This window comes from Pelecanus crispus, chromosome 9 (assembly GCF_030463565.1).
Source record: "Pelecanus crispus isolate bPelCri1 chromosome 9, bPelCri1.pri, whole genome shotgun sequence".
NCBI lineage: Eukaryota > Metazoa > Chordata > Aves > Pelecaniformes > Pelecanidae > Pelecanus > Pelecanus crispus.
In genome coordinates, this window is record NC_134651.1 from 2,178,790 (window position 1) to 2,193,515 (window position 14,726).

General features: G+C 43.0%; 1 protein-coding gene across 1 annotated transcript; it reads right to left on the reverse strand.

Annotated features, from left to right (window-relative positions):
* Nucleotides 1–531: 531 nt before the first annotated feature.
* On the reverse strand, nt 532–14,433 carry CCNL1 (cyclin L1). The gene is given in 12 exon segments (XM_075717036.1): nt 532–1,328; nt 2,360–2,458; nt 2,617–2,728; nt 4,423–4,564; nt 4,842–4,946; nt 5,080–5,179; nt 6,500–6,564; nt 6,988–7,108; nt 13,517–13,626; nt 13,846–13,920; nt 14,121–14,396; nt 14,398–14,433. Coding segments are annotated over 12 exon segments (1,584 nt in total). The 5' UTR covers nt 14,428–14,433; the 3' UTR covers nt 532–979.
* Nucleotides 14,434–14,726: the final 293 nt, after the last annotated feature.

A 14,726-nucleotide genomic window follows, 5' to 3' on the forward strand; every position in this document is an offset into this window, starting at 1 on the left:
ACGCAGCGGGCACGGGGCGGGCTTTGCCAGATTCGCCCCGGGGAGCTCAGCTAAAAGCTGCGTAAGCATTGCACTTGCAACAGGATCCTTCCTTCTGCTGCCACCAGTAATGAAAGAAGGGAAATAAAAATCCCCAAACTCCATCCCTTGCTGCCTTCTGCCAGAGGCAGCTGCAGGAGAGAAATCCCCAACTCGGCCGGGGCAGCCGATGGGGAAGCCGGGACACCAGGAGCCCGTCCGCGGCCTGCGAAGCACAGCTCTTTCACAGCGTCCTGCCATCAGCTGCTCCTCCCACTGCACTTCAGGCAGGTCCGTGCTCATTTATTCCAACTCTTGCGCGTCGGAAGCGGACCTGGCCTCCCAGTGCCTCCCCTAGGAAGGACACCAACTCCTACAGCTTCCCGAGGCTTTCGCTCGCAATAGAAGCGCATCGATATCCCACACGTCCCATTAATCTGCAACGGTCAAAGCGATGGCGTTTAAGAAAATTTAAGTTTAGTTTCAATATACTTGACATCCAACAGGCAGTAAAAAAAAAAAAGCTTTGTATTTTATTTCTTGTAAAAATCTTTTAACACATGCAGACTAAAACCAGTGTAAGAAAGTATCCACCATCGTTTAAACAAATAACTATACTTAAATATAAGTGTCTGCAATTGACTTGTATAAAAATAAGGTACGTTTTGCTTTTTTACAGAAATCCATTCTCCAGTTCTCATATCAATAAACAATACACAACTCTAATACATACAATTTAACCTGATCGTTGTTTTCCATCAATCTGATACTGCTAAGGTATTATGTGCAAAAGTTGGTAACAGTTTCTTTCCCAAAAGAAAAAAAAAATCTACGTGTTTTAGAAAAATCAGATATTGGGTTTAAATTAATCAAATCCTAATCGGTTCCTTTGTTCTCAAATAAAGAGTCCATTTACTGTATTATATACAGGCTTAAGCAGAATCGGGTGCAGGTGCAAACCTCAGCGTCTGTGCCTGCTGTGTCCTGACCGGCCGCTCCCGTGGTGTTTGCCTTTGTGGGATCTCTCGAAGGAGCGGGATCTCTCCCGCCTGTCCCTGTGGTGTCCCCGCTCGTGCCTGTGCTTCTTGGCAGCGTCAGAATGATCCCTGGATTTGCTCTGCGAACGCGAACGGGATTTTTTCCTTTTGTGACCGTGTCTATTTGCGCTCTTCAACTCTTCCCTGCTATGCTTGGTCTTCAGGTGCGGCGAGCCGTGATTGTGGTGTCGGCGAGGGCTGCCGCTGTGGCTGCGGGACCTGCTTCTCGATCTTGAGCTGTACGTCCCAGACAGGCTCCGCCTATTATTGCAGCTTACAGAAAAGTGTTAAAAAGTTAAAACACGTCTTCCACACGGAAGAAAATAAAAAAAAATACATATATAAATCAACGCTTAGGAACTTCCAGGTTACTGGAAGAAATCACAGACTCTTTCTGCCACAGGGATAACTGGTGAATGATAGCGACCGTCCCAGAACATGCTTATGAGCGGAGTTCCTTGGAAAACAAAAAGTCCAAACTAAACCCAAACCCAGAATGCCGCACCTTTCATAATTGTTCGACCTTCTCGAGAATCTTCCCCTCAATGCCAGATTGCAAATTGGTTATTGCCTTTTTTCCTTCAATGATTTGACAGTCAACAATACTTTAGGGAACACCGCACTGAGATCCAAGTTGGCAGTTTCCAACTTCAATGTCAGTCTGAAGGTTCTTTAAAAAAAAATGTATCTGGAATGCCAGCAGCTATCTCTGCTTCACCCCGCACAGTTCCCCCTCTTCCCCAGCCACAGAAGAGAGGCAGAGCACTGAGGAGCCAGACAGCGCATCATGCGACGCCGACAGAAGGCACATTGCCCCGCGCGTTTGGAAGAAAGCTGCAACGCGTCGGACTGGCTCCTATGGCACTGCTCGCTACGTCAAAGCGGACAGAGCTCCGAGAGGCTGCTCTCATTTACAACAGACTCCTTGCAAAGGCCGTCAAACGGGGTAAGCCTACCTTACACTCACTCCATCACAGGCTCATCATACACACGTGCGTTAGGATAATCTTAAGGTTCCATTTTACAGCTTGAACTATTAACGGCACAGTTACCGACAGAACTGCTTCACGTCAAGAACCGAGAGCCTAAAGGCAGACGCAAGGCTTACACTTCTGCTGGCCAGCAGTTCCACGCTTGTGCTAAGCGCCTACAAGCTTCTTGGAGTGGCCCTACTTCTTAGAAGTGACAATCCCTGCTGAAGTATCCTAGAGAGCTAGTGATGACGACGAAAACATCCCCCCGCCCCCAAAAGCCCTGCCCCCTCCCTGCAACTCCCCACCAACCAAACAAAAATCACTACTTACTGCCGCCTAGGAGTGTGAGATCGAGACCGTGACTTTGTTCTTGACCTAGATTGACTAGCACTTCTGCTGCTTCTACTTCTCTTGCTTTCTTTTCTCATGCTTGAGAGAAAAAAACCCAAAGAAAAACAAAAATAAGGTTACACTTCTGAGGTACTCGCTACTTCCATGAAGTAGCTCAAAAGTAGTTCACTGTACTTCAGTTAAGAAACCATTTTCACAGAAGTATTCTCTTCGTGAGGAAGAGATTTTCCACCTACCCGTTGTAAGGGCTCTTTGAAGCTTGCTGCCTCTCTTCTGGCTCTTTTTTAATGGTTTTGGTATTCAGAGATACTGGAGTCTTCTCTTCAGTTTTTACTTCTCTTGGGGAAGCTAAGAATTAAATTTAAATTCAAAATTAGGTATTTTATTCGTATACTTTGTAATAAGCATATTGTCATAGACTTTGTGATAAGCATACTGTATCCTTTATACACCTTTACCAGTATTTGCACAAAACGGGAATATGAACTCAAGAGCTACTATTTCATTCCATCTTTCCATTTATAGAGCACTGCCAGAAGAGAACACTGGAGCAAGATGCCTGTGAGGAGACGCAGAGTGGTTTAAAGCCAACTGCCAGCAGGGGGGAAGAACACTGTGACCTTCAAGCCGAGCAGCCAGGCTCATCTGAGATTTTGTCCACCGGGGGCCAAGCGGTACAAACCAAAAGCTGCCCTTATGGCCCACAAATACACAACTTGTTACCTTGACAGTTAATTTCCAATACTATAGAAAGAATTAAAGACTGAACAGTAGAATTACAGATTTCACTTTTCTACTCGTGGTACAAATAGAATGAATAACAAAAAACTTCTTTAGTTTAGAAGTCACTCGTCTCTACAGTCAGCTGATACAGTCCATAGACGGAGTCACCTTTTCACGGAAGGGCTACTATGCGAGAACGATGCATTCGTATATGGCCTGCGCACAGCAAGGCAGAGGTGCTCCATTATGACTTACACTGCAGCTTCCTAACTCTACAGGCTTCAGAGGTTTAATGTACAAATAGAGAAAGGCAGAATTCTGTCAGCGGCTTTCCCTCAGTTTATCTGCTAGTAAGAAGTCTTCTGAAACCCCACCAGAGGTTCTGCTTTCACTCAAATTCTTCTAACCTATGCCCCCACTTCGCAGAAATAAGAAAAAGCTTTCATTGCTTAGTGAGAAATTCACACTTGCCAGCTCAAAGACCTCTGGAAACCCAGACGTATCATTCTTAAGGAGAAATAACTGCTACAAATACTGCTTTCTCAGAACACGTTCTTAAGTTCCTGAAGAGGCCACAAACAAGGGCCTGCAGCTTCCACTTTACCCACCATCACTGGACCAATGCTCATAACAGCCTTTACATTTTGTTGGTAGTTTTACAGATCAATAGCGGCATTAAGAGGTAAAAGCACCAAAGACAAAAGTGCCTGTTCTTTCTATCATTAGAGTTTGGACAGATTTATTGGCCGGTTCAAGATATGCATTACAACAATTTATTCACTCTAATGCCAAGACAGCACTGTGACCTTCCCATCTCCATTTCCTGACCGCAAGCTGTCTTCCTTCGCTGCACTTGAACAGCTGACAAGTACATTAAAGGGAAGCAGAGAAAGCAATTTTCAGATATGGGCCACAAAAGGAGCCATGAAGGCTATTGCGACATGCCCCCACGACAGAGTAAATCCAGAAAGCCTCTCTTCACAACACAGTAATACACAGCAAACTCCTGGGTCTAAACATTTTCATAACATAGTTATCTCAAGGATGCATATTATTAATACATCACTCTCCCATCTGTGGAGGTATGCAGTAAGGCATCCCGTTTCCCTGTAATCTGCTACTTCCAGGTATTGAAACTGGTTTTAGAATTTGTGTTTTAAAAAAAAAGAAAAGATCTGTCTTGCTGCTTAGTTCTGTGAGAAAGCCTGAATTGTCTAACAGCTCAAGAAGCAAACCTACATTTTAACACCTTGGGAACATGGATTTAGAAGACTTACCAAATAGCACTATGTAAGTTTCTGTTCAGAAAACAAACTTACATGGTTTGGATGCAGGAGAAAAGCCACCCAGTGTTGAGAGTGCTGGAGTTCCGTCTGGATTTAAACCCTTTGCCTTCAGTTTAGCTTCCTGTAGTGCCATTTTCCTCTTTTCTACTTCTTTATCCAGGAATTCATAATTGGGCTGTTAAAGTAACAATGCAGTAAGAAGCTGAACTAACGCAATTCATATTTCCACCTCATTTCTGAAAAATACTCGGTTATCTTTTAATCATCTACCCAGTAATGTGAGAAACTTCCATAATTTGTTCTCACACTCCCCTTAGAGGAGGCAGCACACAGCAGGGCCTTTCCAATTCGCAGATTTGTATGCATGTGTTCCCAGACGCGCTTAAGACAACCATGAGACAGCTCAAGCCGCACCGAACACTGAATAGGAAAACCAAACATCTCAAAGTTACCTTCTTTCTGGTATAGAGCTTAAGAGTTGTTAAGCAAATCTCCTGAATCTCCTCTTCCGTGGTGCCAAAGAGCAAGAACCAGTGAGGACGGGTAGGTAGTGGAATCTGAAAACAAAACAATTGAAAATTTAACAATAGAGATTACAGATCAGGCTTTTGTATTACATATTTTCATTAATTTCCTTGAAACCAAATTACTAGCACTAAAAGGCAATGCTAAAAGCAGACGAATACTCACCTGCAGAGCTCTAGCAGCGAGATAAATGCAAGCACATGCTATAGTCTCTGGCTGAAAGCGAACAAACACGTTTGTTCGAAGGCTGTCATTCATGTAATTCCTAAAATAAAAAAATTAGAAAGGTTGGATCTCAGGTTTACATCTTTTTATTTAGAGGATAACAATACTGGAGACTCAATTGACTTTATTATTTTTTCTGTTATTATATTAAACACGTGGTTTCTTTCCAATTACTGTAGTTGATGTTTACATTTGTTACTTCTGTAACAAAGTTTGCACCATTGCCATTGTTTTGAAACCCCAATGCAAGTAACAGGATGTAATGGCTACTTCCTAGGTAGGTACTTTAAGTTATAACGTGAATGGTCCATCGACTTAACAATCCAACAAATACTTTTTATCTGTCCAGCTGTGCTTTAAACACCAATGTTCTTGTATTTAAAAATCAATATGCTTAAAACTCAAACGCAAGCATGAAAGCATGGTGTAGTTTTAACCTACCATTTTCCAGAGGCTAGATGCAACCTATAAAGTTCATAAAACATTGCATTTAAATCCTATGTGTGCCTTGAGTCACATTAACTTCATCCAGAGAAAGAGAAGCATCCCATTTGCTCACTGAGAGTTGGAAAAAGACCTGCAAGTTAGTAACGGGTCTCCCACTTCACTAAGCTACTCGTTCTTCCACCATGGCAGCACTGCCAAGCAATATATGCCAAGAGATACATTTAAACCGCAGAGACCTCCGTCGATTTCTAAGTTACTGGGCTACAGGAAAGAAACGAACAGCAGTCAGAACGTATTGACTCTACAGAAAACCATGCCCAATATGGCTTCTAAGTGAACATGCTGCATGCACTGTAATTTTTTTTTTTAAACTCAAATTTAGCAAAATGCTAAATCAACTAAATAAACGTTGGCAGAAGTCTACCCCAAGTTGTCCTTTAAATACACTACAGTATACAGTAGCGAGGCAACAAATACATTTAGAAACATTTTTAAGTTACTCTAAAAGCAAATATACAAATCCTTTCGACACCCAGACAGAACTAGAAGATGCTGCCCGATGGATATGGACCACTTCAGTGAATCTCGGATGAGAGCTTGCACTGGGTTGGCTGGAGAGAAGGGCAGCCAAACAGGCCATGGGCTGAGGTGCAGAGGGCAGAGCTCTATGACTTACCATCATGGACTACCCTTTAATCAAAGAGTAGAAAAAAGAACAAAGTTAAATTGAGTTCTCCATTACTGTAGTGGAATCAAGCCATGAAAATAGTAAGCAGAAACAAGCACTAAAGTATTTCAAAAGTCTGTATTTGCGTAATAACTTACATCTCATTGCTTTGCATATGGATCATCAGGCTTGTTATTTCTGCTACTATTTTCCTGGCTAGGAAAAGAATGGAAAATAACAACTTACCAGGCTGTCTGTACCAGGGTTTGATTACGTTCACATTCTAAGACTTGTAAATACATAACAATGATCTGAGGAGTAAGGGGGGGGAAAGAAAAAGAAAAAGAAAAAAAAGGAGTCAGTTTTAACATATAAAGCAACACTAAGAAAGTAACTATGTATAGCCAAACAGAATTCCAAAACAACCGTCTCTCCTCCTTTTCTAAGCATACAGTGTAAGCTCACATGTCATCCAATCATGTTCGGACAATATTTCATTACTTTTCTATGATTTTCAAAACCAGTCACCTTTAACATTTCCCAAGGAAGCAATTTCTACCAAAGTCACTATGACTATTTGCCCGACCACTCTGGCAAAAGCATTCATGGTAACGACCAAGGAATAAAGAGAAGAAATCAGGTCATTTTTACACCTGTGTTTCTTGTCCCACAGCTCACAACGGTGCCATCAAAGTGGAATAATATTTACAATTATATTACTTTTGATAACTCACCTTATGTGGATGCTTGACATGAACACAAAATCCCAACTCCTTCAGTACCCTCCTTTCTGCTTTGATTACTTGATTTTTGGTGTTTATGTAGTTCTGATCAAGTATCAGGGGGCTTGGAGTCCTATAGTTTGCAAGAAATAAAATCAAAACTGTTTTGCATATCCAAAAATAGCGGCATCTCTGTTTTCCCTTCCAACCAACTAATGGCAACAGAAACCGGTTTTCAACTCCTGCAAGCAAGTTTAAGCATTAATCTTGTGCTGTCCAAGTTTAGCTAAACTAGTTTAGTTTCTGCTTTTGACTAGCTACAGATTAGATGGCCAAGGTAAAAAAAAAAAAAAAAACCACACCACACTTTTGCTACTGTGTATGCAAACTACGCTGGTCCAGCTGCCAGAATGAAAGTCACCTTTAGAGGGAAGATCTCAAAGAACCTTTACACTTCATGACAGAGGTGGGGGAAAGAGCATGATACAACTACCTTTGCTAGGTAGGACTTCCAAGCAGAAGTAAGTCAGACCGGGTTTTTTAACCGATATTAAAGTAGCAAGCTTGCGCTTTATAAATTGCAGTTTCCTATGCACTGGAAGACAAGATTATTCAGCTCTTCGGAGAACAAGACAGCCCTGCTACTGTGATATACAAAAAGCCTAGTGAAGCAAAGAATTTAACCTCTGAAATTGTGACAGATCTGCCTGCAATTCTGAACGCTGCACCCTCTAATCAGTGGATATCATGTCAATTCTGCAATTTGCATTTGCAAAACGAGCTCATTTCACAAAGATTCCTAAGTTTGGCACTATCAAGTCCTAATTCCTCCCAAGTCCAAAACCTGAACTCTCCAAAGCATTTTTTTGTCAATTTTAACTAAAATAACTTGCTGTATGCTTTATGCATGAGTGTCATACTCCCATTTTGTATTCTTTTGTCTGTGCTTAGACTTGACCTTTTAACATTCCACATCATGTATTTTAATCCACTTCCTCCTAAAGACAGACCAGCTTTTTCCCTGTTTGCAATATGCCTCACATATTCCACATGCTTTCCAACGCAGAAGAATGGTTTTGCAACTAGTTACACTCTAATAAACCACAGTCTGTTTACATGATAAACCTGGTACACCCCAAGCGCTGGTGACAGATTTATTTTACATCACCTTCAAAAGAAAAAAAAAGCAAGGCAAAGTGGATTCAAAATGCAGCTTCTGTTTTAACAGACAAAGTATTTCACTACTAACTTGACTTTTTTGATTCCATGCAAGTTCCACAAGTGGATCATGCTTTTCTCCCCTGATAGGTCACAGAGTAGGAAAAAAACCAAACCCCCCACAAAAAACCTAGGTTCCCACCCCAGGAAGAAAGGGTCAATTTAATTGCAAGGCTAGCTGAAGGGCTTCCCACCTTCAATAATCCACAGCTTATGCCAAGACTTCTGCAGTCACCTGGAAGGATGCTTATTACCATTGGTTAAAGGATACAACAAGCCATCCACTTCACTAATAAAAGTATCACATTGTATAACCACGCACTTGAAGCGTGAGCTCCCCCTGCTCTTCCCACAGGGCTGAGAAGCAGCTCCCAGAAGGTTTGAAATGAACTACTGCAGCTTCTTAGTGCCAGGAAGGACCTACAACTCAAGTACAAGCCTTACTACTTCTGTCTCCTAAAAAAAAAAAATGTGGTGTTTTCCATGTTACATAAAAGTAACTTCTTTAGTTAAGGGTTACTCTCACTCATCAGGGCAAGTTTACATGATTTGTGATTTCGGCTACTCTAAATATAACCCAGTCAGAATATGGGTTGTTTTCTCCCCCCCCCCCCCTAAATTAACTAGGAAAGAAAAACTTTTAATGCTTCTTTAAGTTAACTACTTCAGTAGAGAGGCTATGATTTTATCTGAACACTCAAACACTACAAAGGCTGTCTGAACACAATGCTCTGGAGTGGGACACTGGGAAGAACCAAGCAAATAAGTGAAACTGATTCACTTCCCATTGATTTCAACTAGCTCTACTGGGGTTTATAACAACATTTCTTCCAATATTGCTTTACACAATTGTATCTAGAGATCACTGGCATTAACAGGATCTGCAAGGCATCATTCAGAATGAGTTTAGGTGTCCAGGCTCAGCTTATCTTGTTAGCAGAACACTTCATCAGAGGTGACAAATCTTGGATGAAACCGTTAGGGCAGCTATGACTTCCAGTCTAAAAAAAAGAATCAACAGTGGGACAACATGACTGCATGGGATCATCCAACAACCTGCCACAGGATTACTGTCTTGCACACATCTCTGCATTCTCGGAAAGCTATGTAAGAAAGTCAGTATTATGAAAACACAGTAAGGTAGCCAGGGGTGCAATAGGAACGACTGCGAGCCCTACGGCATTTCAAGTTTTCACCGTCCTTCTACAGGGCCATAGGATCAGCACAAACAGTTCATAATTTGGTTGTACATGTTCAACAGCAAAGCAATAGGAAACTCAAAAATTCACACACTCAAAAGCGTGCTTGACTCTGTTGTCCCACCTTACTCCGGTCACTTAGGACACACAAGTTCTAGAGATCTACACACAAGTTCTAGAGATCTACAGATCTAAGGAAGCCATGAGAAACATCAGTTTATCCAGACAGTATTTCCAGAAATAGGAAGACAAACACAGCCTTTTATCCACTTATGCAAAAATGAAAATCTGCAGAAGACTTTACTGCACCTTATTACTGGCAAAAGTCAGGTTCCCCGCTGTATTAAGGTTTACCAGTTTAGTACTTTTGCCGTAAACTCCAAAGCGTTGGTATGCATAATTATTTAGAAGTTGGAAACTTCAGAGACTTCCCTTTGGAAAACTTCCTCTTTTTTTCTTTTCTCAGTAGGAAAGCTAAGAACTTCGCTACTGCATTTGCTGCACTTAGTTCTCAGTCCAAGTAGTAATCATTTTAGGTCCAAGTAACAAACCAGAGAAAAATAATTTATAAGCTTATATATAAAATACAAGCTTCAAGCCCTATATAGCCAAGTAGTATTTTAAGTTCTTTCTTTGAATCTGTTCTTACAGACCAGCACTAGAGCTCCAGGCAAAACTTTAGACTTAAGAACAGAAAGCACACAGTGCCCGTTCTGGTAAATCAATCCAACCAAAGTCGCAAAACTTCATTGGGATTTAGAGATTGCATAACAGCCCAAAAGCTTAACACACACTGTAACGTGTTTGTAACAATAAATAAATTACTAATACCCCTTTTTTAAATCCCTCTGACAAATGAAACCTAAGTTCTCAACACAGCTCCACCTTCATTTGATGTAACATTAAAATTTGATGTCTTTGGAACATCTAATACTTTGGAGGAAAAATGCCCTGCATGTAGTTTTGTTCATAATGCAAAAAGTACTTCTGACAAGTACAGCATAACATCAGCATCTCATTTCAAAGACCAGATCTCTCCGATGCCAGTCAATAAGAGAAGAGAGCGAGTTCTACATTTGTCTCCAACATTGTAAATACAAGCACCGTAGATTTATAGAACAGTTTGAAGAATGCTAAGTAGTGTGTATCATTAATACAGGCCACTTCCAACACAACTGCATGAACCTGTTTGCTGCAACAGAAGTAAAGAACAGCTGACTGAGCATCTCAAACCAACATTTGTGAGGTTACACAATGACAGGAGTCACATTTGGTTCCAGTCGCATAAGGACTTTCTGCAGCTTTCAGGCACATTTAAGATAAATAAAATCAACTTCGAACTACATTCTACATGTTAAACAATAGTTGCACTTCGCTCAGAACACAGATGTTTTGGCACACAGTTTTTTAAAAAGCAGTATTTTCATCATACGAGCTTTTCTCCATGCACACAAACATTTTTACATGCAGTACTACATGACATATGCTCGTGAGAGAGATCCAAAAGAAAATATGCTTGTCCAAAACACTTTTTTAGCTTTTTCTTACTTCTCAGTATTAGAAATACCACCTAGCAGTAACTCAGTTGACTACAGGTCTTACAAAAAGAAAATTCCAATGCAATTCCCAGTTCTGCAAACAGGTACATATAAGGGACTGCTTACATAGTAATGTATATAAATAGCTTTACAAATGCAAGGCTTCCGTATCCTTGTGAAGGCATGTTTTACTATGAATTCAAACTGCAATTATACAGAGCCAGAAAGTGGAACTAAGAACCCAAAACTGTTTAAGAAAGCAAGCAAGACTACTCAAACTACTCAAACTTCATGTGCAGGTTAAGAGCTTCAGTTAACAGAAATACTAGACTAGAGGTGAAAAGAAAGTACAGCAGCCTAACTGATTGTTTCAGTTCTGGGTTGTGTGTGAGAAACTAACTACGGCCTAAGTGTTAGCTTCAGATTAAAAAAAAAAAAAAAAAGATTAAGCTAGTATTCTAAAAACCTGGACAGCAAAGAAAAAAGCTTATAACAAGATACAGGAGTTCTTCCAAATGGTTCACCAGCGGCCAACCTGTTAGTCCCCCGATTCCAGTGACCTATTCTCAGAGCACTGGCTTCTCCTTGGGGATTTTCGATACTTCACTCACTGTTGCCATGACGACAGCTTCATCTTTATGTACCACTCCACATCACCCAGGCTTTGGTAAATGTAGCTGGTCGCTGTATAGTCGGTTGCAAGGGAAAAAAGAGTTGAAGTTAATAACGTGTACAGATTATGTAATTGTAATCTTGTAAAAAGTACAGAAAAACGTTTACATCCTGCTTGTTAAAAAAAAAGAAAAAAAAAAAGGCAAGCCTGAATGTCAGACTTCAGCATTTTTAAGATTAATTTCATGCAGATTCACTCAGAATCTCAGGGTAACAATACCCATTTCTCCAGAAAATAATGGGTAGAAGTGCACGATTTCTCTCGACATGATGCATTTTAGACACCATGTAACATGCACAAGTGACATTCTGATATGGAACAGGCTAGCTGGAAAGATTTAAGTTCACAGGTTAAGTTCAGTTTCTCTGATCCTCCACACAGCACAAAGAAACAGCTAATTTATATTCTCATTGCAAAGAAAAGCATTGCATATGATTAATTAACCTTCACTGTCTGGATCAAGGCCAAAACATTAAGAATCACTGAACCAGCTTCAATAACTCCAATAACCAGACTCCCTTATCATAACTGTGGTAAGAAACAATACCACCGAATTCACACTCGGCATCACTTCATAAAACTCTCTCAGGGCCACCAGGCATAACAACTTTAAAAAAAAAAAAAAAAAAGAGAACAAAGCTAAGTTCCAAAGTATAACTTTGAATCATTCTTCTTTTATCTGAAACTAACCAGGAAAACAGAAGCACAAGACAGCAAAAGCAGAAGTTTTAGATGCAACAGAAGCATAACTGGGATAAATACACCAAGAAACAGCTGGTTTCCCTAAGGGATTTCTACCCTACTTCTCGGGAAACATTACACAACACTAAAGTTTAAATTCCTGCTGTAACCTGGTGATACGGAACAGAGAAATTAAGAGCGTGAATTTAATAATCTAGCTGAAAACAAAATCCTTTCGTAACTATGGATTACCTTACACTTTTAGCAATCGGCCACTAAAAGTAAAGCTACTTCATCACAGCTGACGTCTCCAATCTCAGACTACAATATCGCTGCATGACAGGTTTAAAAAAATTTTGCATTTAATAGCAACTCAGAAAAATCCTTCCCTTCAACCATCCTTGTTCCTTCCCATCAAGTCAACTTCCTTTACACATGAAAACACACGTCACTTTACACACAAAAAAGCAGTATTAGGCACTCAAAACTGAGCACAGCTCCACAACTCGAGCAGACGATTATCCAGATCTGCACACAGATCAAGTAAGCTTACACTCCAACTTCACTGACACAAGCACACGGTACCATGAAAAACACAAGTCTCACTTTTTTGCAAATAAACATGCCTTCAGCTTCCAAGACTCAATTACACATTCCTTGTTGAAGTGGTGTCATTAAAGCTGCAAACACTGTAGGCCAAACCATACTTTTTTTTCAGATACCACCTAAAATTGCTTTTTTCTAAAAGGCAGTACTATAACCACTGGGAAAAGTTAAGCTTTTAGTTAACTGGTACATCACTGGCACCACAGCCACATTCGGATGGCTACATACTAACAAGAGAAAAACATTAAGACCACTGAACACGGTTAAAAGTCTGGAGAATATGCAGCAACTGGCTAGTTAGCTACTCATACCTAAGACTACCTTGCAAGTACTACAAGACATAAAAATCAATTAGCAACGGACCTAAAGCTACAACCATGGACCTATAACTAGGACTAATACTCGTAACTTGTAGCTAAATAAATAATGAAAACCGGTCTACCAAGTAGTCAAAAATAACAGTAGAAGAAGTCAGCATTGAACTGTACTGCCTACATAGCAGCCAATGAGCTCTCCCTTCTCAATTTTAGGTCGTTGAACTTAGCCTGGAAAAATACTGTGAATTGAAAACTGCAGCGTACATTAGTGACAACAGATGCTTATGTTCGTAACGAAGCTGATCTTACCTTTTTGCTCTTAACTGACGCAGATGATGGAACACATTGATCACATCCCTTATACGACGAGGCGCCTCTTCGATTTTGGATGCGAGATTGATGCAGGCCATAGCAACAATCTGAAAGGAAGCCCCGTTTCCGTAAGAAAAATAGTTTTAAATCCCGCTAAGACTAGAATTACAGCACTTAAAAAAACCCCAAACCGGTGGCCTAAAGGCTCGAAGAGAGCAGCCCGTTTGGCATGCGGCAGGCCAAACTCACCGGTCGCCCACGACAGCGCCCGGTGCGCTCCTCCTCCTCCCCCGCCCCGCTTCCCCGCCAGGCCGTGCCGCGCTCACCTCGAAGCTGTGCTTGACGAAGGACTTGGAGTAGAAGAACCGATGGAACAGCACCTGCCCCGTCGCCATCGCCACCTAGGAACGCCAAGGGGAGGGAGAAGGAAGAAGGAGCGGGAGTCAGTCGCCGGGCCCAGCCGCCGCCGCCGCCATTTTGTGTCAGGCACCAGCTGGCGCCGCCGCCCCCCCCGCCCTTCCCGCCGCGCCACAATGGCGGCGCCCGCCCTCCCGCCCTCCCTCCCCGGCCGCCCCGGGAAGGCAGCGGGGCGCGCACCCACCTGCGGCAGGCGGAGGAGGATCCCGGCCGCCTGGATGAGCTCGCAGCCCAGGATGCGCAGGTCGGTCTCGCACTGCAGGTCCAGGCCGTCCTGCATGGAGGGAGTGGGCGAGAGGCGCTCCTCGGGGATCAGCGAGTGATCGATGGTGAGCGACACCTCCGAGTACAGCCGGTCACCGATGAGGATGCCCGGGGCGGCGGGAGCCGGCGGGGCGGCGGCGGTGGTGGCGGCGGCGGCGGCGGCGGTAGCGGCGGCGGCAGCGGCGGCGGGGGGGGGGGGCCGGGTGTGTGGCGGCGGCGGAGGCCATGATGGCGGAGCTGCTCCGCACCCGCAGCCGGCCACGCACAGACTAGCGCGGCCCAGCGCCGTGACGCAGCACACCGCGGCGCCTGCGCGGGGCACGCCGGGAAAAAAAAGTCCGCCGGGCCGGGCCCGGCCCCGCCCCGGCTGAGCGGCGATCGCTGCCGGCCCGGAGCCCGGCTACCGGATACCGCAGCCGCCGCGTCCCGCTCGCCCTCACCGGGAGGATGAGGCGGGCGCGGCAGGCCGCTCCCCACGGGAGGGGACCTGGGCCGGGCGCCGGCGGCCGGCTCGGGTGAGCTGTCC